Genomic DNA, 24610 nt, shown 5'->3' on the forward strand with positions numbered 1-24610 from the left:
TCATACCCTCCCAGCCTGGATGGACAAGGAAAACAATGTCGCTTCCTCACCATCCCCGCCTCTCGACGCCGTTGAGAGAATTCCAGAGGTTGAACTGGTTCTAAGCGCCCTCGAGGAGTCCAACCATTACGTGGAGACAGAGAAGCCGTCCGCGCTGGGGTTGTCGGGAGATGAGATTAACTCTGAGAATATAGCTGTGGACAGTGGTCGGGGGCTTGATGACAGAAAAGCTGGCATCACCACTCAGCTTGCGTTGGTAGAAGATGCAGCCACTGCGGATGATACCGTTGAGGTCGCTCTTCCAACACTAGAACCACCAAAATCCCAACCCTCGGGCGAAGTCACGGCGTCTCGCCCTTCATCTTCTACTGGAAAGACCGCCAATAATCCCCATGTCTCCCGACCGCAGTCGCCAGCGCTATCAAGCACAAGTGCCTCTTCGGCTGGCGCACATAAACGTTCTATGACGATCTCAAGGGGGCACAATGTGAATGTGTCCGTGGTCCTGATCTCGAGTGCGCTGGATATCATAGCTGCCTCCAAAGAAGCTAAGAGGTCTACACCGCTCCGCGAGAGCACACAGCGGGCACTGGAACTCATTAGATCAAACCAAGGTGGAGATCGACCGCGCGAAATATTTGAACCCCTTAGGCTGGCCTGCGAGACGAAAAATGAGAAACTTACCGTTGCCAGCTTGGATTGCATTTCGAAGCTCATTTCATATTCTTTCTTTGCTGAGGACCACACGGATTATGCGCACTCTATTCCATCGCCGCCTCCTTCACCTCACCCGTCTGGTCGGCGTACCTCAACAACGGGATCACATTCCTCAATTCCGCAGCCATCTTTGGTGGACCTCGTAGCCCATACAATTACGTCATGTCATACAGAAACGACACCCGATCCAGTATCTTTGCAAATTGTCAAAGCTCTGCTATCCCTTGTTTTATCCCCCACAATCATCGTGCATCACTCTTCACTCTTGAAGGCTGTTCGAACTGTGTACAATGTTTTTCTTTTAAGTTCGGACCCTGTTAATCAAATGGTGGCCCAAGGAGGCTTGACACAAATGGTTCACCATGTTTTCACTCGGTGTACTCAAGAAAGCGTCATCAAATCTTCAAGTGATTCCAACGTTCCGCTCAACAACGAAGACAATCTTCATGTTTCAAACCCAGAATCATTCGCCCTCTCACAGTCAGAATCCACCCCACAGCCTCAGTCGAATGGAAGTTCAGATGGTCTAAACAATATATCCAAGACGGGAACTTCCCAAGAACCTTCGTCTCTCGTGGACTTGCCAATTGGTGAGGAAATTGAACGTCACGGAGACGAGGCACATTCAACTTTGTAGGAAGAATAGTACTCTAAGCCCTGATTTCCATTGATTTATCCTAGACAAAGCTTGGAAACAAGCATTCCCCCAGATTCGTCGCCTGAGCAGGAGCATGAAACCCACCGGCCCACATTAAACGATTTATTCATCAAAGATGCATTCCTTGTTTTCAGAGCCCTCTGCAAACTGACGATGAAACCTCTGAACACTGAGAGGTATGTTGATAGCCACATAGAGTGTGATTTTAATAATATCCCTCTAGCGAGCGCGATCCCAAATCGCATCCCATGCGGTCGAAACTTTTGTCGTTGCACTTGGTCCTCACGGTTCTCAACTCACACATGTCATTATTTGTGGATCCAACGGCAATTATTTATTCAAGCTCCACAAATGAAGCCACAAATTTCGTTCAAGCCATCAACCAATACCTTTGCCTCAGTTTGAGTCGCAATGCAGTTAGCCCCGTTCCACAGGTCTTCGAAATTAGCGTCGAAATTTTCTGGCGTGTTCTCGCGGGAATGCGCACCAAGTTGAAAGTTAGTGGGTTTTCAAGTCACGGCGTCGAATATGCATTGATTTCTTCATTCTTAGAAAGAAATTGAGGTCTTATTACATGAAATTTTCATCCCAATTCTGGAGATGAGGACTTCTACACTCAAACAAAAGGCTGTCATTATCGGAATGCTCTCCAGGTTGTGTCAAGATCCACAAGCATTGGTGGAGATCTATCTTAATTATGACTGTGATAGTGAGGCTGCAGACAACATTTATGAGCAGTAAGTTTCTGTTCATTTTCGTCAGCATACATAATATTAACTCTACTACAACTTAGCTTAATGAACATCATCTCTAAATTTGGAACTTCGTCAACCCAGTCGCATCAACAGAAAGGGAACGAACCGCCCAGCCCTGCATTAAGTCCAACACCAAAAAACCAAACAGGCGCTCCAATCTCTTGGAGTAACAGTGGTCTAGCAATATCTGGAACTATGGATACGTCGACCATGGGGCTCTCCGACGCCCAACTCAGGAGACAGGGTCTTGAGTGTCTTGTCGCTGTTCTTAGATCTCTTGTGGTGTGGGGAACTGCAGCAACAGGCAAGCTGGCTGACGAAGTGACTGTTGCACTTTCGTCGGCCCGAACCCAAGTAGGCGATGATGCGCGTAGAGATGCTGCCGTCCCAGAACGCGGTCTTGATAAGCTTCCAGTCCACAGCGGCAGCCTTGAAACACTAAGGCAATCAACACCCGATCTGGCAGATGATCCCAGCAAATTCGAGAGCGCCAAACAAAAGAAAACCACATTAATGGAGGGTATCAAGAAGTTCAACTTCAAGCCAAAACGAGTCCGTCTATCTGTTTCTGTCCCATTTGGTAAAACATTGACGGGTTTATAACAGGGAATTCAATTCTTACTTGAAGCCGGTTTTATTGCGAGCAAGGATCCCCGCGATATCGCAACGTTCCTCCTTACTACCGACGGTCTCAGTAAATCCATGATTGGGGAATATTTAGGCGAAGGGTAAGCCGTTAAATCAACTTGACGATGGATAGAAACTTAAGTTTTCAGTGATGAGGAAAACATTTCTATCATGCATGCTTTTGTGGATCAACTCGATTTCAAGGACCATCCATTTATCGATGCACTGCGTATATTCCTGCAGTCATTCCGGTTACCTGGTGAAGCTCAGAAGATTGACCGATATATGCTCAAATTTGCGGATCGATATATCGCTGGAAATCCGAAGACGCCATTCGCCAACGCTGGTGAGATTAGTGACTGCTGTTATCTTCGTAATTTCACTGATAAGTTATTTGAAGATACGGCGTACGTTCTTGCTTACTCGGTCATCATGCTAAACACGGACGCGTACAATCCTCAAGTAAAAAAGCGAATGACTAAAACTGACTTCATCAAGAATAATCGTGGCATCAACGACGGTTCGGATCTTCCTGAGGAGCTCTTATCAGAAATTTTTGAAGATATAGCCAATAATGAGATCAGAATGAAGGACGAAGTTGAAGCTGGTCTTAGCGTTGTATCCACCGGACCCGGGTTTATTGCCAGCGTCGGAAGAGATTTACAAAAGGAAGCATACGTGATGCAATCGAATGGAATGGCAAACAAAACGGAGGTGTGTGTCATTGGCAATACACGTTTCCCGCCAACTGATGTTCTGCCAGGCTTTATTCCGAACGATGATGCGTTCCCAACGAAAGGGTCCCAAAGGCGGCGACCAATTTTTCAGCGCATCGCACTTCGTTCATGTGCGGCCAATGTTTGAAGTCGCATGGATCCCTTTTTTAGCTGGCTTGTCGGGTCCACTGCAGGAGACCGACGATCTCGAAGTTGTAGAATTATGCTTGGACGGGTTCAAGAATGCCATCCGAATTGTGTGCTTTTTTGACTTGGAACTCCAACGAAACGCTTTTGTCACAACGCTTGCCAAGTTCACGTTCTTAAACAACCTTGGGGAGATGAAAACTAAAAACATGGAGGCCATCAAAGCCCTGCTGGATGTTGCAGTGACAGAAGGCAATAATTTGAAAGGGTCATGGCATGAGGTGTTGACCTGCGTCAGTCAACTCGAACACATGCAACTGATCAGCAGCGGATTGGACGTTTCAGATCCAGGAAAGAAAGGGCTTGTAGTTTCTCTACTCAATCTGTGATTCAGGGACTGACATCTTTGCGACAGACGCACCCACAAACTACCGACAGAGGAGTTAGCCAACGAGAGTCGATCGACTCACATCACCGTCGCAGCTGATATGGTATTCTCGTTGAGCCATTTCCTGTCTGGTGTAAGTAGTCAGTTATGCGCATGCAATTTCGAACTAATTGGGCTTGCAGACTGCCATTGTTGATTTTGTTCAAGCCTTGTGCGACGTCTCATGGGAAGAAATACAGTCATCAGGCCTCTCCCAACATCCGCGGCTATTTAGCCTTCAAAAGCTGGTGGAAATCTCATATTATAATATGACCCGTATCCGGCTTGAGTGGTCCAACCTATGGGATATTCTAGGAGAGCATTTTAATCAAGTAAGCGAGTGGCATTGATTTAGCCACGTGCGCCGACTTACCCGTTTCGTTAGGTCTGTTGTCACAACAATCCACACGTTGGGTTTTTCGCTTTGGACGCTCTTCGCCAACTTGCAATGCGATTTTTGGAAAAGGAGGAATTAGCACATTTTAAATTCCAGAAGGATTTTCTAAAACCCTTTGAGTACACTATGGTCCATAATCAAAATCCAGAGATTCGTGACATGGTATTTTCCTCGTTTCTTCTCCACCAAATTAACAATAACACAGCTTTAGGTCCTTCAATGTCTACAGCAGATGATCCAAGCTAGAGCTCAGAATATGCGATCTGGATGGCGTACGATGTTTGGTGTCTTTTCCGCAGCGTCTAGAGTCTTGACAGGTTAGTGGCTGTCTGGGGCATGCGGCATGACTAATTTCGGTTTTCTTTAAAGAACACATAGCTAGTTCTGCTTTCGAGATCGTGACTAGGCTCAATAAAGACCACTTCCCGGCGATTGTACGATATGGCGCGTTCGCCGATTTAACAGTATGCATCACCGAGTTTTCGAAAGTCAGCAAGTACCAAAAAATCAGCCTCTTGGCAATTGCGATGTTGCGAGGCATAATCCCAGTTATGTTAGAATGTCCCGAGTGTTCATTCAAGGTCGATAATCAAAATCCGGACCTGCCGATGGATGATGAAATGATTCGATATTGGTTTCCCGTTCTTTTTGGTTTTTATGATATCATTATGAACGGGGAAGACCTCGAAGTCAGGAGACTGTATGTTCTTGGTCCTCGCTGTACCCATAATTTCTTATTTCTTCACAGTGCCCTTGACTCACTCTTCACCACGCTCAAAACTTATGGTTCAACATATCCTTTAGAGTTTTGGGATACAGTCTGCCAGGAACTGCTTTTCCCTATGTTTGCGGTGCTCAAGTCAAGCCAAGATTTATCACGTTTCAATACGCAAGAGGACATGAGCGTCTGGCTTTCAACGACTATGATCCAAGCCCTTCGCGATCTGATTGATCTTTATACCTTCTACTTTGACATATTGGAACGTTTTTTGGATGGCCTGCTCGATTTACTGTGTGTCTGTATATGCCAAGGTACGGTTTCCCAGCGCAGATCGTCCTTCAACCGTTTCTAACAGCGCATTTCTCCAAATTAGAAAACGATACTTTAGCTCGGATTGGCACATCGTGCTTGCAACAGCTACTTGAAAATAACATGACCAAGCTAAGCTCCACGCGGTGGGAAAGAGTTACAACGACATTCGTGAGGCTTTTCCGGACAACCACTCCACATCAGCTATTCGATGATAACCTACGAGTTGAAATTGACGGAAACGCGCCAGAAGTCACTGAGACAGCAGGTATCAGTTATCAATGAATTTACCGAAGATTGTGGAATTAATATCCCCATCAGAATCTAACGGTCTTGCTGCCATTTTGCCTGCGCCGCTGTCTCCTAGCAGCGAGCAACCTAGAGCAGCCGCAAAAGCAACGCTCGCCGATCGACGTCGGACTTTCAAGCAGATTATTGTAAAATGTGTTCTTCAGTTGCTTCTCATCGAAACAACGAATGACCTTCTGCGAAACGAGAACGTCTACAACACTATACCCCCCGAACAACTGTTGCGTCTGATGGGAGTCCTTGATCACAGTTATCAATTTGCGCGTATGTTCAACGATGACAAGGAGTTACGCACAGGATTGTGGAAAGTCGGTGAGTGGCACGATCAAACGTCAGCTCTGGTGTATGCAACAATCTACAGGATTTATGAAGCACCTGCCGAACCTGTTGAAACAAGAATCTAGTAGTGCTGCGACACTGGTTCACGTCCTGTTGCGGATGTATTATGATTCCCGACCGGAACATCAAGCCGCTCGTCCTCAAATCGCTGAACGATTACTCCCGTGCGTAACCTGTTTATATTGCAGCTTCGCACCTAAGTAGATCATAGGCTTGGACTTGGAGTCCTTCAGGATTACAATAAATTACGTCCCGATACCCAAAGCAAAAATATTATTGCTTGGACGCCTGTCGTTGCAGAAATCCTGGACGGTTTTTGTCGATTTGACGACAAAGCAGTTAGTCCTCATTGCTCACTTTTGATTTCTCTGCGTAACTGATCACGCCATAGTTCTCAAGATATCTTCCGGCGATTTATCCTTTGGCCATTGACCTCCTATCACGAGAAATGGCGGCCGAAGTTCGTTTGGCATTAAAAACATATTTTGTCCGAGTTGGGTATGCACACGGCATCATAGACGTTTCGGTATGAACAATGTATTATAATAATTCATCGTATCCATATTCCCGCATAATGCAGAATAATAGGGGAACCATGATGGTTAGTGTTGGTACCCCGTATAAGACGGGTACACTTGACCCCATGCAGCTTGGCCAGCCATTGCTATGAATGTGAGTGTCAGAAAGAAGCTGAAATTATTAATACATACCATTGGGTCGTAGGGCGTTATACATGTCTGGGTGATAGATGTCACTCTAAAATCATATGTATGGTATGGAACACACTCGTACCTGATGGTCGTGGGGCTGAGCTTTCTGCATCTGCCGCGAAAGTACCAGATTTCATTTGAGCGAAAACATTTGCGGGGGATGTGTTGTTGGATACGGAGGACGGAAGTGGTGGGACAGGCGGAGGGACGGACACGCCGTTGCTAAAAGGTGAGATGGCGCTAGGATTGTATCCTGTCGAGTCTAAAAGCGGTGTATTAACACATAGCCTGGTTTAGAGATCGTCCATACGTACGAGTTTGCACCTGACCAAATCCAGAAGTATTCTGGAATGGGGACACCGTTCCGAAACCACCAAAGCCCATGCCCGTTGGCTGAAATGGTATCGGCTGAGAAGTGGGCAGAACAGTTGCAGCTTGCTGCGGTGGGAGATATGCCGACGGGGACATCGCATTTTGGAAAGGTGGTGCACTGTTGCTAGGCCTTGTTGGGACGAAACTAGCAAATCCTGTTTGAGTTGGTATCAAGGGTTGTAGCAAACTCTGATTGGCCGGAACGGGGGCAAAAGGTCCTCTGGGTCCATTGTAAGGTTGTGGGGAATAAGTTGGTTGAGACTGAAGTTGTCCCAAAGGAGTGGGGGAAGTACCCATTCCCAACCCTGCAGAATAGCTCGTAGTAGGGAGAGCATTGATGGGCGGTGTTGCTGAAGGTGGGGGTTGCGAAGGGGTCGTCCTTCGTAACTCAGCTACACGGGCGAGCTGTTGGAATATGTCATCCTCTGTCGTTTGAGCGAGACTAGCCTTTTGAGTCAAAGTTGCTGGTGTAGAGACCGGATGCGTTTCTTGTGGAGGGGGGGCTGTTGTAGTTGGAGTAGGTTTCGGGAGTGTTGAAGGTCCAGACATAGGCGGCACAGAGGATACTTGGGGTGTCGTGGGGGGAGGCGTTCCAACGAGAGGTTTTGTAGAACTCGGTCGATTTGTCCATGCATCGTCGTCGAATCCGCCCGGGGTAGCCAGTGCAGAGCTGGATCGAGAAGGCTGAGCAGACACTGAAGGAGGCCTATTATGGGCCGGGCTAATGGCTTGTGGAGAATTGGTTCGTTGCATCTGATCAGAGGCTGTTGTTAACCCTTCGAGATCTACGTTTGACAGCGGCAAACTCTTGCTAGGCTGAGGCCGTCCACGCCTAGGATTTTTCAATACACCCCCAGGGCCTGCAAAAAGATTAGGGGCCGAAGCCCTGGGAGGTGCACCATTCTCTTGTGCCTGCAATTGTTTGGCAAGCTCCTCATCACGACGCAGTTGCCCTTGAATGGATGCACTGGCCTTGATTAGATTATCGGCAGGCTTTCGTTTTTCAATGGCTTTGGTGACCCGTATTATGTCTCCTTCTCGCAATCCTAATGAACGCATTGTGGCATCAGTTATGTCAGGCAGCAGGTTTTCGTCAATCTTATCACGCTCGAATGATGCGGCGTATCGAGTGCAGTCATCCAGATCGCATCCTGCAGAAAGGAAGAAGTCGAACCAGTCAATCTTCGGCGCCTTGCGGGATGGTTGATTTCGCGTTGGTGGCGTCGACTCTCTCTTGTGGGAGATAGCGAGAGGAATGTCGTCGTCAGAAATGCCTGAACCCTTCTGTCTTTTGTTTAAGAACTTCTCCACGAAACGCATATCCTCCAGTGACATCTTTTCTGAAGGCACTTCTACAATGACGCCATTCACCTTGTGTAATCTGAGCTTGCCGTTGCTGAACCCAAGAAATGCTGCTTCCACGCGGAACTGTCCGCTGCGATCATGCCACACTCTAGTCTTTTCGGGTGGCGGCCCTTGCGAAAGTGGATGGGTTACTGACTTATTAAAATAATCGATTAGGAGAACATACGAGTGCCATCCAAAGATGACTTTGCAGCCACTGGCTCTTCTTTCGCTTTCTTGGAATCTACAGGTTGAGGCGTCGAGCGGCTAGGAGGGGGATCAACAATTGGTTGAGCTTTGTGAAGATTGACCCACGCTTTCTGGGGCGCTGACGTTGCATGAGCAGCGGTTTGTTCCTTTCGCCTTTTCCACTCGGCTTCTGCGGCAGTCGCAGCTTCTTGCGCCCTTTCCTGAGCTTCCATCTTTTCGCGTGCCTTAGCAGCACGCTCGTCCTCCTCTCGCTGGCGGCGTTCAGCCTCCTCGCGCTCAGCAGCCACGACAGCTCGAGTGCTTTCAAGTTCATCATCCTCGTTTTGCTTGGACGGTCGAATTCGGGCTGGGGGCGAAGTACTAATAGATGACGACTGAGGAGAAGGGATTATTTTGATTCCTCGTTTCAAAAGACAAAACACACCGTACCTCGAGGTAAGACGCAGGAACAACTCCCTCCAAACCTTTCGAATTTCGACATTTCCACCATTCATCGCTATCCCGTTCCAAGACCACAACCTCTTCACCTTCAGCTACTGAGAGTTCGTCCTCGCCATCGGCAGCAAAGTCGTAGAGAGCAACCGCTGCGTCGGCCACATCTGATACGACCCGCTGCTCTTCCTCCTCTTGCGCCTCGTCTTCACTTGTCCTGTCTGGTATTATGACTGGAGATGCTGGAGAAAAGTGCACAGAAGCCTTCTTGCTTTCCTTCGAAATTGTGTCCAAAGGCGAAACGTCCGGTGATGATTGGCCCTCTCTCAATGGTTCCGAAAGAGCTTTGGATGACTTTAGTTTCAACACGATCTCATCCGCGTTATCTTTGGAACCAGCATGAAAGTGAAGAGTTATAGGGTATGGATCGCTTAATTCAATGTGAATATGCTTGGATTTCTCGAGGGAGACGCTATCTATAGCAAGAGTTCGCCACTTTTGAACGGGCGTCTAATAAAACGTACTTTGAGATTATGAAAGTCAGAAAGTAGGCAACAGACCTTGTCAGCTTCAGAAGCAAAAAAGACAGCCCCATTTCCGACTCCCAGGGTACCCTTCTTCTTCTTTCCCTTCTTGTCAATTTCAGAAACTGGCCACGTTTTGATATCATCAGCGGCCACTTTCGTGGAAGCAACTCGATCAGCAGGATCGACATAAGTGTTGACAGGTCGAGGAGGCTACGAACTTTGAGCGACCAAAAGTGCATCTTTCAAACCGAGAACTTACCGAATCAGGAACGACAATTCGATTTGGAGCAAGAGGTTCATTGTCATCGAAGCTGGCCGCTTCAACATATGTTCCGGGGATGTATCCCGCCCCACCATCAGCTTTCTGGCTTTGAACTAATATCCAATCCTCCTCGGTTTCGAACACAAGTAATATCTCATCTTCATGGACAGTAAGTTCTCCGGGGGCACTAGCTTCATAATCGTACACGACTTTCACGACAGAATTGTGATGAGCCTGTGCTGGTGGTTAGAAATCAAGAGGGCCGCGTTGTGCACATAGACGAACCTGTTCGACGTATGCTGCAGGGACCAATCCAATGGGACTATCTGTGTCCTGCGAATCAGTTTTTACCTTGACTTTCCACCATCTGAAGGCAAAACATCAGTAATTGCTAGAGAATCAGAGGAAGCACTGACTCGTCATCTACTTTCTCAATGAGAAAGAGTAACTGGTCAGCAGTAAGAGCGATGTCGTCATCAGACTGAGGAGAATAATCGTATGAAGCCTTGAGAACGGCGTGGTATGGTTCTGCGTCGGCCATGCAAGCAGGTGAGTGATGCGGAGCGGGCTACGGCGTTGGGATATTGAGCGGTCGGGGTCACTCGTGATCACTTTCCTAAATCTGTACTCTAAAAACGATGCCACACATATTATCCTCGCCAATATTCAAGATATTCCCGAGTATATAATGCCCTTGGATTGTCCTACTGAGAATAAGTAATGCGGTTGCTCAAAGGATCAGTCCGAGTCATGACAAAAGCCTATTTAAAATTTCAGATAACAACTGTAGAACAACTCTCTTCTCCTCCTGCCATGAGTAGACTTAACGCAGGCGCATTTGAATTCATTCCGGGACGAGGCTTCACAGCCCCCCAGCAACGGACAGCACCACCACCTCCCGTCGAAAGGCCGGAGCAGACTGAAGCACCCCCACCGCCTCCAACGATATCGCTCAACATCGGCGGGTCAAGGGCTCCTCCTCTCGCCCCCGTTTCTGCTACAAAAGCTCAAGAGCCAGCTCTGGTCGCAAAGTCACCTGCTCCGGCCACAATCGTGAAGATCGACACACCGGCAGCGTCATCGAAAGCGTTCACAACCGAAAAGGCGAAAACAAACACTACAGCGATAGCGCAGGAAGTCAGGGCTGTCGCTGATCAGACTGTTATCGAAGATCTGTTTGGCACTCGTACGTCCTCCCCTCTTTATTCTAAAGCTAACTCTAAATCTCCTCAGTCAAGGAGCATCTAAATATCGTATTCATTGGCCATGTTGATGCCGGAAAAAGTACAATGGGGGGAAACCTCCTGTATCTGACAGGCATGGTGGACAAGCGTACCATGGAAAAATACGAAAGGGAGGCAAAGGAAGCGGGCCGCGAGTCATGGTACCTTAGTTGGGCACTGGACTCAACACCACAAGAACGATCCAAAGGCAAAACTGTTGAAGTTGGTCGAGCCTATTTCGAGACAAAGGCTCGCCGATACACGATTCTCGATGCTCCTGGACACAAGACATTCGTTCCATCGATGATCAGCGGTGCAGCTCAAGCAGACGTGGCTATTCTCGTCATATCTGCTCGCAAAGGCGAATTTGAGACGGGATTTGAAAGAGGAGGGCAAACTCGTGAACATATCATGCTGGTCAAGACCGCTGGCGTTTCTAAAATCGTCATTGCGATCAACAAAATGGACGACCCCACTGTTGGGTGGGACAAAGGTCGATACGGCGAGATTAAAGACAAATTAACACCTTTTGTCAAAGCGGCCGGATTTAATCCAAAAACCGATGTAACTTTCATCCCCGTGTCTGCATACACGGGCCTAAATCTCAAAGAGCGAGTTTCGAAGAGTACATGCCCATGGTTTGAGTAGGTGAACGTTATTTTCTGTTAACGTGTGTCCCAAAATATTTTCCAGTGGCCCATCTTTTCTGGAACATATCGACAAGATGCCAATGGTGGATCGCAAGATTCACTTTCCCCTCATGATGCCTATATCTGAGAAATACAAGGACATGGGCACGGTCGTCGTAGGAAAGGTTGAATCTGGTCACCTTCGAAAAGGCGACACCCTCCTTCTCATGCCGAATAGAGAATCCGTGGAAGTTTCAGCAATTTACAACGAAGTGGAAGAGGAGGTTAATCAAGCTCTCTGCGGTGACAATATCCGAATTCGGCTGCGGGGTGTGGATGACGAGGATATCAGTCCTGGGTTTGTGCTGACGAATCCCCAAAAGCCTATCCATGCTGTTCGTCAATTTGAAGCCCAGCTAGCTATTCTGGAGCACAAGAGTATCATCTGCGCAGGATATTCGGCCGTAATGCATATTCATACCCTAGCAGAGGAGGTCACCTTGCCTGTATGGCTTCTGCCTGTTCAGAAACCACACAACTCAACAATCTTTAGGCCTTACTGCACTATTTTGACAAGGCGACGGGACGAAAATCGAAGAAGCCTCCACAGTTCGCCAAGAAAGGTCAGGAAATACGGGCATACATTTGAATAGAGCACTGACCGAAAAATAGGTCAAAAGATTGTAGCTCTAATTGAAACGACGGCACCCGTATGTGTGGAGAGGTTCGCAGATTATCCGCAACTTGGACGCTTCACTTTGAGAGACGAAGGTAGGATGTTTGAAAATATTGAAACCTGAAAGCTAATGGTGTACAATGAAGGGAGGACCATCGCTATCGGGAAGGTGTGTCGAAACTAGCTTGCATTTACCAGATTGCTTATTTTTCGATACAGATAACAAAACTGATCGAAAGTAACGTAGAGGAAGTCGCCGACGGTCTTGCCGACCTCTCAGTAGCAAATATTTGAGCGGAAACCTCAGGGACAGCTTCATGTTTTGAGGAATCTGTCCGTTCAAATTTGTATATCTCCGTGTAATTAGCTCTAGATACATAGCCCTTTCAAAGCTGGGATGAGAAATATTTGTATGTTGTCACTTATGTACCTCGGAGCTCATATCCTCCTCCCTCAACGTTGACGGAATGGACGACATCATCAGGTCACAGCTTGCAACTGCCTTTCGCGATGGAGCTTGTCTCTTAGATACTGCTCATTCCTCGGTATCTCCCTCAAATCTACAGTCGGTGTTGGAGGCTCGCCTGTCACAATATTTCAGCCAAATCAATTCCCCTCGTGTCTTCGAACTTGAAACCCAAAAGTTGAGGACGTTGGAAGACGTACAATTATTGACCGCACAGGAATCATTATCTGTTTTGCGAAGGATACAAAAGATACTCGGCTTGGAAGATTCGACACCGGAAACCAGCCAAGCAACTTCTAGCCAGCCTCCTGCAGTCGGAGCAAGGGACCTTGGGCAACTTCGTACCCTGATTTCAATCGTATGTAACTGGGGACTAAACCCTTTGTTCTCGAAAGTAAGCCAGTTTTGGAACCAGTTCTTGGAGAGCAATGGTCGGGGGATGATCACGGAAACTTCCCCGTCGGGAGATGATTTGGAGCAGCTCTCCCTCATGACACTCCATTGTCTGTCCCTGCTGTTTCCTGACGGGGACCAAGGACCTGTGGAACAGACTTTTATATCGATGGCTATGTTGAACCGTCACCTTGCGGACCTTCTCCGGCCAGGTATCGCTCTTGGCTGGCTACCGAGGAACTTCACCTTCGATGGGAGAGAGACTCGAAATGGAATTCGGTCACTAGTCATTCGAATTCTTGCCATGTAAGTTCTACATAATTTACAATACTTGCCTTTTGACGCTGTATATAATTCAAGTACAACCCCAGCTCAGTTGATGGTTGCACTTGGGACGATCATCGTGTCCACACCTTCACCGCCCCCCCACGTTTCCAAGACGTGTGCTTCTCTTCTGACAAGGCAATTACTCAGGCCGGAGGGCGTTCTGGGCCTTTGTGAGGCTGTTTTCGGAGGTGAATTAGATGATGTGGATCTGGAAAAACTTGAGCATTTCGCTAGGACACTGGTCATTGTGCCATCCAAGATGGCTCCATCTGTGAGCAAGTAGCTTTGATCATAACATCACCTGATACCTATTTAGACCTACTTCGCCATTATTGTTCCCCGCATCATCCATCTGGTTTCAGATACAATACCTGCTTCCTATAGACGAGCAGGGTCTTTCGCCTTGTATCGTATGCTGGCTGCTGACGGATCCTTCCTACATCAAGATATGGCAGAGTCAATTGTAAAGGCCGCTTTGCATGATCCTTTTCTTCTGGTACCAGCCATACCATTGGCGTCCGAGTCTACAACCCCTCCTATGCGCCTATCGCCTCCTGATGCGTTGTCTGTCATCGTCACCTTACTTTTGAATTCTGACCCTTCCCCTGTCTTGATATCAAGCTTGTTATCACCCATCCTGCCAGCCTTATATTCCCTGTCATATCATTTAGAGAGGCACAAAACGTCAGATCCACGCGTGAAAGAGTCTCTGCGAGGGATACTAGTATTGTGGGGGAAAATCACGGACAGTCTAGAAGCCACTCAAGTGCTGTGGCGTATTGTTGAACATGGCAACGGCGATATGTGGAGTGTGGGGCTGGAGAGCGATTTTTGGAGAGTGGCCCCGTACGTTTGATAGGTCCCACAATATTAACTTCCCGTTGACGACACATTAGTTCCGGGGTAGAACCGCCCTCGTTCTCTTTGATGATGCCTGATGACCGAAATGAGGAAAAAGAAGAGTTTAACTTGGACTCCAATTTATTCAATCTCTACCCTGACCCAGCTCATTTTGTACAATTTCTCAAGGAGGCCGACCGCGGGGACGTTTCATCCGATCTGTTTGTGACGTTACTGGAAAAATATCGGGACCAAAGGCTTCATCCCAGCAGCGATCCAATGCAGTAGGTGTCATTCGACGCTTCTTTTTTTTTGCCACCAATTCGACTACTTTCTGTCAGGACTCTGCTTTACCTCCAAATAATTACGCAGATGCAGATGCATCTTTCTGAAGGCACCACTTCGAACATTCTCAAGAAGACAACGCATTTGTTGACTTTTATCAAGCATGTTTTGGAACCTACCGCTGCTCCTGCTCCTTCACGTCCATTCAAAGCTGCAGTCTCGCCGACGGTCGACCTAATGCTTCCGACAACCGTCAACAGCTGGGAGGATGACCTGGATCGTGACTCTGACAGTGATGACGAGAAGGATCCGTCTAGTATCGGACCAGATGACGATATCATTGAAACGGCAGTCAACCTGCTCCTCTCGGTTCTCGAAGGTAAGTGCAAGGCGACGATTCAGAACGGATTTTCAAATTATTCCCAGCCAATGATAGTCTCTGTGCTCATAGTTCGCCCGTACTCAATGATATCTTCAATCTTCTGGAACCACTTGCTAGGGACTCTTCGCTCGGCGTGCGACCACTAGCCCAAGAAGCGAGATTGGTTATAACTGCCCGGTTTGTGTCTGAATCCACCAAGTCAATAGCTACACATTCGAAGGAGGAGAAAGCACAAGACATTTACCAAAAGGCGCTTAGATTACTTCAAGATCCCATTCTTCCAGTGCGCGCTCATGGACTCCTTCTCCTTCGACAATTAGTCAGTCCTCCGTCCCCTGGGCTTCGAGGTACTCCAGCAGTCAAAGATCCGGCACTTGTCCCCGCAATCCTTTCGATATTTTTACAATCCATACGAGACGACGATTCGTACATATTCTTAAACGCCGTACAAGGATTGGCGGTAATGGTGGATACCTTTGGTAAGGACGTCTTGAAAGGTCTCCTGGGAGAGTACGCCGGTGGTCTCAACGGGCTTAATGTCCTAACCAACGACGACCTTGACGTACGCATACGCGTTGGTGAGGCCTTGAGCATTGTAATTAAGCGATGCGGGGAAGCACTCGGCATATTTGGTGCGCACCGATTTATCTAAGACCTTCTATCATTGAATTTCCCCCACCAGCCGACATTTTAATCCCACCTTTACAAACAATTATTCAATCTCATCACCTTCCAACAGTTCTGCGCACCTCGTCCCTCTCGATTCTCTCGGATTGTATCAGCATTTGCCCACTCGCTGTGTTTCCTTACATCAATGGCCTTTCGGAGGCTATGATTGACCTCTTACAGGTCGAGACCGTATCGATGTCAAACTCGCGGCCACCTGACAAGCAGGACGGATCCCCGAGAAAGACGTCAACAAGTACGGATGCAGATATATCCAACCAGGAAATGGAGAACCAGCCACTCTCCACAAATTCGAAGCTTCCACCACTTCGGCGGGCTGGCTTGCAGTTTCTTGTTTTACTAATAAGGAGAACAACAAGCCAACTTGATGGTATACCAATCCAGGAAGCCCACTCTGCGTTGCTATTGCCCGGCTCTTTGCTGAAGCGAGCCAGTATCACATTCGGGTATTTGATTTCAACAGACGAGGATGATGTTGTCAGGGTTATGGCACGGGAAGGGAAAGAGAGTCTGGAGCAACTACAGAGAGCCCTACTGGGTATTGACTGACGTCTAGATACAATATATCTACCCCGTATCTGTCTCAACCTCGGTTATCTGCAGATGGCTGAGTCAATAGAAGGGTACTGTCCATCTGCGCTCCAGACATCGAGACATCTGTCCAGCCACAAACCATGAATATGTCGCGTCATGGCATGCAAGGAAGGAACGGAGCTAATCCTTGTGGTGTGTCGCATTTAGAATCATGAATACGAGGCTTGTGAATTCGCAGCACTCCCAACGACGCGGCTAATTTCGTCTACCCGGCTTCTGAAAGCCTTCCATTTTTGACTTGCAACCGAGGGATATGGAGATTTTTCATTGCCAGCGCCGTTGGAGGCCTCAAGCTTGAGAAAAGGGTTTGAAGTGGCTGAGTAGTAGGCCATATGCAAAGCTTTGAAGATCTACAAGAAAAGATTGTCGTGAATGTACGATGACGAAACGAGGATGACTCTGACCATAGTAACCTCGATATCCCTCACGATAGCGTCTGACAGGGCGAAAGCCAGAACAATTTTTACCTTCAAGGGGGTGACATATCCATACACCACAACGTCTTCCATCGAATACAGCAGCCCCAAGTAGCATTCACCAGCCTGTTTTCCACTGGCATTCACTAGACATGGCGCTCGTAAACTGTCGCCGCGCAGCCAAAACGGTGCTGACCTCGTTCTTCGATAACGTCCAAGCTTGTGTGAGCAATATAATGGTATTTAATCGCATGCTCATTTTGTTTCGAGAATGTGCGAATAAGTATGGGGTGGTTTTGAGGAGAGATAAAAGCTACGGCGTTAAGCGTAAGATTTGGTGGCATTCCGAACTGGAAATCGATTACAGGCTGGGGAATTCAAGGGGAATTCGTGTTGGTGTTCCCAAAGGTCCACATTGTCTAACATACATAAACTGATCACAACCAAATCCAGGCGACCTCTAATTTATGAGAGTAAGTACCACTCAATGGCTATAATCGTATCTACGTGGTGAAGGTGAGCATTGTTCTTCGAAATATAAGGATACCAACTTCTTATAGAATGTTTCAGGACTCAAGGCCTGGGGCACCTGTTGATATGTCATGATACATATGGCTGCGACATAATAGAAACAGGATACCTCATTCTTACGAGCACCGCGGGCCTTCTTGCCATGTTTTTCGTTTCCTTGTTGATAGACTCTGTCATCTTTGAGCCAGGATAAAGCAATGCTGTGAAGAGATGAAGACGCGGAAAATTGGGCAGCCGGAACTGATGAATTGGAAATCGGCCAATGAGTTGGACTTTCTACGAGCGAGCCGAAACGCATGTGTGCGATGTGTGTTGGAAAATCACTCAGTCCGTCAAAGATGTGAGTCGCGTCTAAGGAATTTTAGTTCAAGGACGATGTCAAACGATGAAGGGAAGTGATCTTGCATAAAATAGTTGCCTGCCGTTCTTCACTGTCCGCTTTGAGGAACCTAAGCAGATCATCGCGTACCAGCACATCCAAATCGACTGTAACCTAAAAGAGAAGATATCTGTAGATAGATGAAGAAATACGAGGCGAGAAGTACCTCGTCGAGCAAAAGAATCTTCCAGGGTGCCATGAGTCCAAAGCAAAGCTGCACCCTACGCCTTTCTCCATCAGAAATTGTATGCAGACGCCAATCGAGATCAATGTCCAGGAGGTCAAGAAGGCAATCTCGCCTCTCTTTATGCTGATGACCTCCTACAGAATCCAAAAAAGCTGAGACAGCGATATCACTGCGCACAACTGGATTCATCGCCCTAGGTTGGATTGAAAAAGGGTGGGTCGGCAGGAGGTTCTCGGCCACGCACCATTCAGTACCCAAATATGTGACGCCAGGTGGTGAATCGCGGAATACATCTCGTCCTTCAATCCTAATGTCAGCGCCGAGAGAAGTGACAAGTCTTTTGCCCGCCAATAATTGAAGCAAGGTGGATTTGCCAGCTGAAGAAGATCAGGGAAGGGCAGACAGGGTTAGTATCCATCACACCTCCATTGGCTCCAATAAGGATGGTGCGGGATCCAGGAGGTAGGTGGAGGGTAATGTCTTGCAAGGCCGGGGGTGAGAAGGAATTATGTGAGTAGGAGAGGTTAGTCACGGAGATGGCGTGCATCGCGTGAGGAACAACTGGACCAAGTTGCACAGATGCATTTACCATTTCTTTGTTTTATATGAGAAGATTCCTCTTCATTGGTCGCTAGTACGAGGTTCGCCTTGGGTTTACCATTACCGCGCTGTTATTATTCTTTGTTTATTTAAATTACATAAGATCTGTGACATCCTATCGACGACCCTCCTTCGTTGTCCTTCCCGAATCCCCTCCCTCATTGTAGCCTACGACGCAGGCAGTCCTTTCGCTCAAAAGGCCTCTCCCCGTCTTCACGTTCTTTTTTTCCGTCCTTTATTATGCGCGTTGATACCCTTCTTGGAAGGCAGTCCGACTGCATCCAATGCCCAGATCCCGCGCCTTGCGCATGTGCCGCCAACCAGGAGTGCTTTCGTATCAACAGGTTGGGCCCTCTTCGTTCTCTCTATTTATTCTGCTCTTTAACTTTACTTTTAAGGGATTGTTATACATGCAGTCAAACTAAATGTGTAACAACGCAAGGGTCCAATAGCAAGTCTTCGGGCGGTGTTAGCAAAGGTGCACTAGCTGGTGGAATTGTTGGCGCTCTCCTCTTTTTCGCCATTGCCATTTTTTTATTCCTCAGATTTCGCCGAACGGCACGAGTTAGGAAAGCCTTGGTTTCCCGCGAAACTAAGAAAGACGTTCCAGTTCCGGCTGAAACCGTGCTCAATCGGCCTGATCCAACGGAAAAGCCTACTCCTCTTTCAGATTATAACAATGTCAGAGTTTACTCTGCGACGTCGAACGCAACCGTCGATGTCGGTCCAGAAGCACAATCGTCGGTACCCCGCCCACCATACACTTACGCCCACCAAGCTGGCCTTGCCAACCCCTTCGATGACACGAATTCCATTCAAACGGCGGGTTCGGAGGGCACAAATGTTATACCCATTGCTTTCGTACCAGCTGATTCTCACCGTTCACCTCGGTCAGACGCTCAAACCCTTCCCTTAGCAACCTCCATTCACCCAGTTCGACCCACTCGCTCACCTGATCTTAACCTTAATTTGGATCATGTCAATGTCTCCAATGATAACCTTCGCACGGTGAACCCATATGCAACCTCCATGCTTTCGGGTATCTCAGGCATCTCGAGAAATTCATACATGTCGAATGCAAGCTACTCAAGCGATTTCCTGAATGAAGCTCCGATGATCATGATGCCGACCAAAGGTGCAGTCCGTCAGGTTCTGGGTGTTGTCAAGGCCGAGGTGATCAATGCTGGGTCCATTTCCCCTAACCCTTCTTCGGACAATCTCAAGGTACCGACTTCCACCTTTGTCGCTAGGCCGTCTGTAGGTTCCCCTCTGGCATCCACCTCATTCGGTCCTGCAGATGTTCCCAAGGAATCAGACGAAAGTCTGGAGGTTCACGACCCATTTAGTGACAGGCATTCTTCTCTCATCACCCAACATTTCGCATCACCGTCTCCTTCTACAACAACATTTGGTCAGACCCCATCTGTGCCGGACCGAGAACTCTCTTCTCCAGATTGGGCTCCCAGCGATCATAATTTACCCTGGGCTCAATCTGGGGAGCCCAGTCGCCCATCGAGCATGAGTACGCAAGCAGGGTCGGTCATAAACATTAGCAGTGCCACTCGAGTCAACGTCGGTCTCAGAACACTGGGGAGTGGTGCCACACCTCGCTCGCCATTCAGGACAACCATGGGAAGACTAATCAGTCCTTCGTCAGCTGCTTCGGGGACCCTCCAAGAACAACAACAGAGAGCTCTTGCACATGCACAGGCCCAAGCGCAGGCGCAAGGCCTCGACAAGAGACGACCCATCTCTGGTTCTTCTGCAATGTCAGCGGCGTCAACGCGTGCCGACTCGATCCTGGAATCGTTCCCGTTCGTGCCACCATCACCAATTTCTGACCGTCCCATACGGTCCCCTCCAGTCTCCCCGCTGGCTGACCAGTCCTTCGTCAACGGTCCAAGTTCTCCACTGGCACAACATTCATTCACTGTCGCCCCTCCATCACCTTTAGCTCATGAGTCTTCCAATCCCCTTCCCGCCCCGCCTAACAGACGGATGCTTGGTCTTTCCACAGTATCCCAACTATCGACAGCATCGTCAGGTTTGGGATCATTCCCTTTCCAGATTGACTCCGGTACCAGTGCCGAGAGCAGCAATCACCCACCTTCTGCATTCAACGGTCGTCAACGGGCGAGTCTAGACACCCTCGCCCTCACCAGCGACCTTTCCTCATACCCCTTGGGCTTTGACCAAGACACCCTTTCTATGCCGAGTCAACGCTGAACTCTCTCCCCTTAAACCCATTGACAAGACGAGGGAATGTAAATATGTACCCACGTGTGTTATCCTATCATATATGTACTCGAATTTCTTCTCGCCCAGCACTGTGGTACCGTTCTTTAAAGTTCTGCTCAGCCTGATTGTCGGGGACATTGATTTACTATCTGTATTCAACCTTTATACTTACTGTTCGCAAAAGATCAAGCCTTACGTAAGGCATTGGATGATTTATCGCAAAGGCAGCTGGCATCCTTCAAGTTTCTTGCAAGTTTCACTTGTTAAGTATACCCGCCTTCAAGGGATTTCCCAATCCCGGTGCCCGCACAATTCCCATGGAGAATGAGATACAGCAACTAATGGAAATGGTGTGTGACCCGCCTTCAATCATATCTAGGTAGTTAAGAAGATTTGATCAAGGGAGCGACTGCCGCACAGGCGCGGGCAGCGCTGAGACAGTATAAGGATGTCATGCAAGCAGCCGAAAGATATTTTGAGGGCAAATTCGACCACATCAAGGAAGGGGATGAAGACTTCGTGATGCTTGATGATGGTGAAGCTACTCGTAAATCTCGATTCTCAGCAACGGTAAATCACGTTGATTATACCTTATGGCTTCTCGTACCAATGACTTTACCAGATCTCTGAACCCGAGGACAAGATGACCTCTGACGAGGAAGAGGACGACGATGACGATGGTACTTACCCTCGACCCCCATCGCCCGACTTCTACAAGCTGACGTATCTCCTTTAAGACGCAGACTATATTGACTATGACTCCGATTTCGACGACAGCAGAGATACGAGCAATGGCGTCCCTGCGGTTGATCCGTACTCGGGTACTGACTTACACAAAGCTAGAGAGGACCAGGCAAATTCACAACTGTTACAGGTATCTTCTTCTCCAAAGACCGTCGCGAGGAAGTCATTGAAGTTGAAGAGGAATCTGAAATAATTTTCATCCCCGAAACTAATGAAAGAGTCAAGCTTATGACCCAAGGACAATGGATGAAAGGCTGTCCAGAAGGCGGAGAACAAAGCTTCTTGTTCGGACTCTATTCCCATCTGAGTGAACCTCAATGCCCGTGTCCACATGAATGTGGTGCCTCAATAGCCAAGAAGAAAAGTGATTTTTTTGCCTTGGTTGTGAGTTCATACTCCCCGCTGTTCCTTGATATCTGATATCTTGTAAGGCCGACTTTTCGACATACATTGAACGTCTCGGGAAAGCTGTTCAGCAAAAATGTCCTCGATGTCATTCGGAATTCTGTTTGGCCTGTGGTGAACCAATTTCTCAGGAAAAGGAGCGGATGATGTCCGCTTCAACATCGAATGATCCCCTTTTCCATTGTTCTAATTTGCAAGGGGTCATTCTAGGAGTTGGGCTCGCTATGCTCGAGCAAATGTTTATTGAGAAAAATCAGGATGCAACCGACAGCAAAGAACAAATGACGAGGAACAATAAGCGTCGAAAGACGAATGGCTCTGTATCACATGATACCGACGAAGACAATATTCATCATGCCTATGGGAGTGCGCAAGGCAAGAAAGCCAAAGGTGGGACTGGATATGCCGGAGATCAGAAAGAGGATGTAGGTTCAATTGGTTTCCTCAGCTTCAATGACTAACCCGGTCATCTAGAACACTGGCCAACTTGAGGCACAAGCTGCACAACGTGAAAAGGACGAGAAAATTGGAAAGCTTCTCAGTGCTATTCGTGTATATCTTCCCAACCTTCATCGAGAGGGTGGAGGACGAACGAGCGACTATCTTGTCCACCCCACTACATTGGCCCACCTTCGAAGGAGATTCAACCATGTTTGCAGTACCCTCTTGAGAAATGATTCGCTCGCAGACATGTCAGAAAGGTCTGTTCTCTACTATGAGTTGTTGGAATGGCTGGAGGTGTGTTGCCCAATTGTTAAATACGTCCTTTTTAATGTACTTTCCGGGTTTCAGACTATCTCCAATCACGAAGCACTAGCCAGCATGATGGCCATGCCTATTATGGTTGTTGCATCTGTTAAAGTTACGGCCAAAAAACCAACAAAGAAATGCACTTCTGGCATCCGAGAACGCACCATTGTTTATGAAGGAAGTTCGGGCCCTCGAGAGCTATTGGAAGCCATAGCCATCCAGGCCCAAGCTGCCTTAAAAGGACTCGAGGGAACCAAAGCCCCTGACGCAGCTCCTGAGGAACTCACGGAGGAGCAAAAGCGTATGACAGTGGATCCCAAGGGCAAGGTTGAACAACAAGTTAGCCAGAATACGTCCGACGAAAATCAGAAACTGCTCCACTTCTGTCGACGCATTCTTGCGACCGTGAATGCTATCGATCGTTCACTGCGAGATACGAAAGGCGATGCCTTTGTGAACCGCCTCCATTCTTCTTTACCAAACATTACCTCCTCATCGCCACATATTCACGTCGAAGCAGGGACAACAGAGGAAAGCGCTCGGAAGGCATATGTGGAGTGGGCTACGCGAGTTAGGTTTGAATACTGCGATTTATCTGTTCAAGCGCAATCGAGCGACGAAGAAGATCAGCCCCCCCACTACAAATTCTTCTACGACAATGAGGCCCGCATGCTTGCAAATTCCGACATCCCCAAGCGGTCCCTTGCTATAGCTAAAGAAGTGAGCGACCTTCTCATCTTACCGACGAGTCAGCGTGTCAATATCGTCTGACCTAGCTCGCCATCTTGACTACGAATCTGCCAGTTGCATGGGATTCTTCCATTTTCTTAAGGGTCGATGAGACCCGTGTGGACGTAATTAAGGCGTTAATAACCGGGCCTGAAGGAACACCGTACGTTTTTGCTCCACCGTGCATAAGACTTACGTTGATAGCTTGTCTGACAGGTACTACAATGGATGGTGCGCCGGTCTCCTTCTCTTGAACCAGTGTTAAACTCAAAGATAGCTACCTGTTCGATATTTTTCTGGGGCCGAGCTACAATCAATCACCGCCCAATGTAAAGTATATGACGGTAAATATCTGTAATGAACGCGACTCTCTTCAAACTGATTTGCTGCCAGACGAATGGTGGCAAATTCCGCTTCAACCCTAATCTCTACGCTGTACGACTCTCCTCTCCTGACTCTAACATATATTCATTACGATTATAGGACGGGAAAGTTTGTCTATCGTTGCTTGGGACTTGGTCGGGACCTGGTTGGGTTTCTGGAAAGTCGACATTGCTACAAGTGAGTAACAGAGCTAACTGGGCGTGCCGCAATCGCGTGAAAGATAGAGCAGGTTCTCATTTCTATTCAATCCATGATACTCTGCGACGAGCCATATTTGAACGAACCAGGGTGGGCATCCAGCGGAGGGACTCCTCAATCTCAGGCTTGTTTGTCTTTTGTTTCGTCCTCTCAACTAAGGAAGTCTCATTACTGTCATAGACTCCGCAAATGTTCGGCGAATGGTGGTTAAATCCGCGGTAAATTTCATGTAACATTAATTCTCCTGGATCTGAAGCGACTACATATTTAGATGCTTGGAAATCTCAAAACGCCGCCAGAACCCTTCTCTGATATAATACGCACCCATTTCAGGTTGAAAGCAAAATCGCTTTCAGCGCAGTTGGACGATTGGTTGAACCAAGACGATGGTAAACCCACCAGTGGCGATGGTGGCTACAGCATTTCAAATGCGGAAGCTGGAGGCAGCGCAAACGGACTGAAGAAAGATATTGAGGAATTGAAAGGCATGCTTAAACAATTGGAGGTGTCTGCCAGTGGGCGTTGACGGCTTAAGGTACGTGGTTTTGACCCTTCCCAGCGGCATTGC

The 24610-nt window shown here is 47.9% G+C and overlaps 7 protein-coding genes across 7 annotated transcripts; 5 read left to right on the forward strand and 2 right to left on the reverse strand.

Moving 5' to 3' along the window:
• Positions 1-19: 19 nt before the first annotated feature.
• LACBIDRAFT_382832 (sec7 guanine nucleotide exchange factor) lies at positions 20-6836 on the forward strand (the record flags this gene model as incomplete). Its single annotated transcript, XM_001876624.1, has 20 exons — positions 20-1350; positions 1399-1551; positions 1599-1872; positions 1928-2112; positions 2169-2682; positions 2737-2858; positions 2907-3103; positions 3158-3471; positions 3521-3981; positions 4036-4141; positions 4191-4379; positions 4433-4606; positions 4656-4761; positions 4814-5144; positions 5193-5476; positions 5521-5742; positions 5796-6095; positions 6145-6286; positions 6334-6460; positions 6514-6836. The coding sequence occupies 20 exons, from the start codon at positions 20-22 to the stop codon at positions 6652-6654; spliced, it is 5673 nt and encodes a 1890-aa protein (XP_001876659.1). The 3' UTR covers positions 6655-6836.
• On the reverse strand, positions 6725-10520 carry LACBIDRAFT_311758 (uncharacterized protein; the record flags this gene model as incomplete). The annotated part of the gene is made up of 10 exons (XM_001877073.1): positions 6725-6786; positions 6833-6859; positions 6915-7094; positions 7147-8679; positions 8736-9132; positions 9188-9700; positions 9751-9927; positions 9977-10213; positions 10265-10346; positions 10396-10520. The coding sequence occupies 10 exons, from the start codon at positions 10518-10520 to the stop codon at positions 6725-6727; spliced, it is 3333 nt and encodes a 1110-aa protein (XP_001877108.1).
• Positions 10521-11205: 685 nt separating this feature from the next.
• On the forward strand, positions 11206-12801 carry LACBIDRAFT_246136 (uncharacterized protein; the record flags this gene model as incomplete). Its single annotated transcript, XM_001876625.1, has 6 exons — positions 11206-11846; positions 11896-12337; positions 12385-12454; positions 12504-12609; positions 12658-12676; positions 12727-12801. Coding segments are annotated over 6 exons (1353 nt in total), but the record flags the coding sequence as incomplete, so codon positions are not given.
• Positions 12802-12974: 173 nt separating this feature from the next.
• Positions 12975-16436, forward strand: LACBIDRAFT_311760 (uncharacterized protein; the record flags this gene model as incomplete). Its single annotated transcript, XM_001876626.1, has 7 exons — positions 12975-13672; positions 13727-13968; positions 14056-14539; positions 14590-14817; positions 14875-15197; positions 15245-15832; positions 15883-16436. The coding sequence occupies 7 exons, from the start codon at positions 12975-12977 to the stop codon at positions 16434-16436; spliced, it is 3117 nt and encodes a 1038-aa protein (XP_001876661.1).
• Positions 16437-17332: 896 nt separating this feature from the next.
• LACBIDRAFT_188794 (uncharacterized protein) lies at positions 17333-18541 on the reverse strand (the record flags this gene model as incomplete). Its single annotated transcript, XM_001877074.1, has 7 exons — positions 17333-17400; positions 17449-17486; positions 17538-17779; positions 17813-17921; positions 17974-18187; positions 18239-18371; positions 18418-18541. 7 exons carry the CDS (start codon positions 18539-18541, stop codon positions 17382-17384), a joined length of 879 nt encoding a protein of 292 aa, XP_001877109.1. The 3' UTR covers positions 17333-17381.
• A 293-nt stretch (positions 18542-18834) lies between these two features.
• Positions 18835-20820, forward strand: LACBIDRAFT_323617 (uncharacterized protein; the record flags this gene model as incomplete). The annotated part of the gene is made up of 1 exon (XM_001876627.1): positions 18835-20820. The coding sequence occupies one exon, from the start codon at positions 18835-18837 to the stop codon at positions 20818-20820; it is 1986 nt and encodes a 661-aa protein (XP_001876662.1).
• A 329-nt stretch (positions 20821-21149) lies between these two features.
• Positions 21150-24568, forward strand: LACBIDRAFT_246178 (uncharacterized protein; the record flags this gene model as incomplete). Its single annotated transcript, XM_001876628.1, has 15 exons — positions 21150-21182; positions 21235-21402; positions 21455-21512; positions 21570-21653; positions 21707-21960; positions 22008-22406; positions 22456-22719; positions 22774-23451; positions 23508-23641; positions 23738-23804; positions 23854-23895; positions 23944-24021; positions 24071-24170; positions 24223-24260; positions 24314-24568. 15 exons carry the CDS (start codon positions 21150-21152, stop codon positions 24566-24568), a joined length of 2652 nt encoding a protein of 883 aa, XP_001876663.1.
• Positions 24569-24610: the final 42 nt, after the last annotated feature.

Source organism: Laccaria bicolor, genomic scaffold, assembly GCF_000143565.1.
Source record: "Laccaria bicolor S238N-H82 LACBIscaffold_4 genomic scaffold, whole genome shotgun sequence".
NCBI classification, from domain to species: domain Eukaryota; kingdom Fungi; phylum Basidiomycota; class Agaricomycetes; order Agaricales; family Hydnangiaceae; genus Laccaria; species Laccaria bicolor.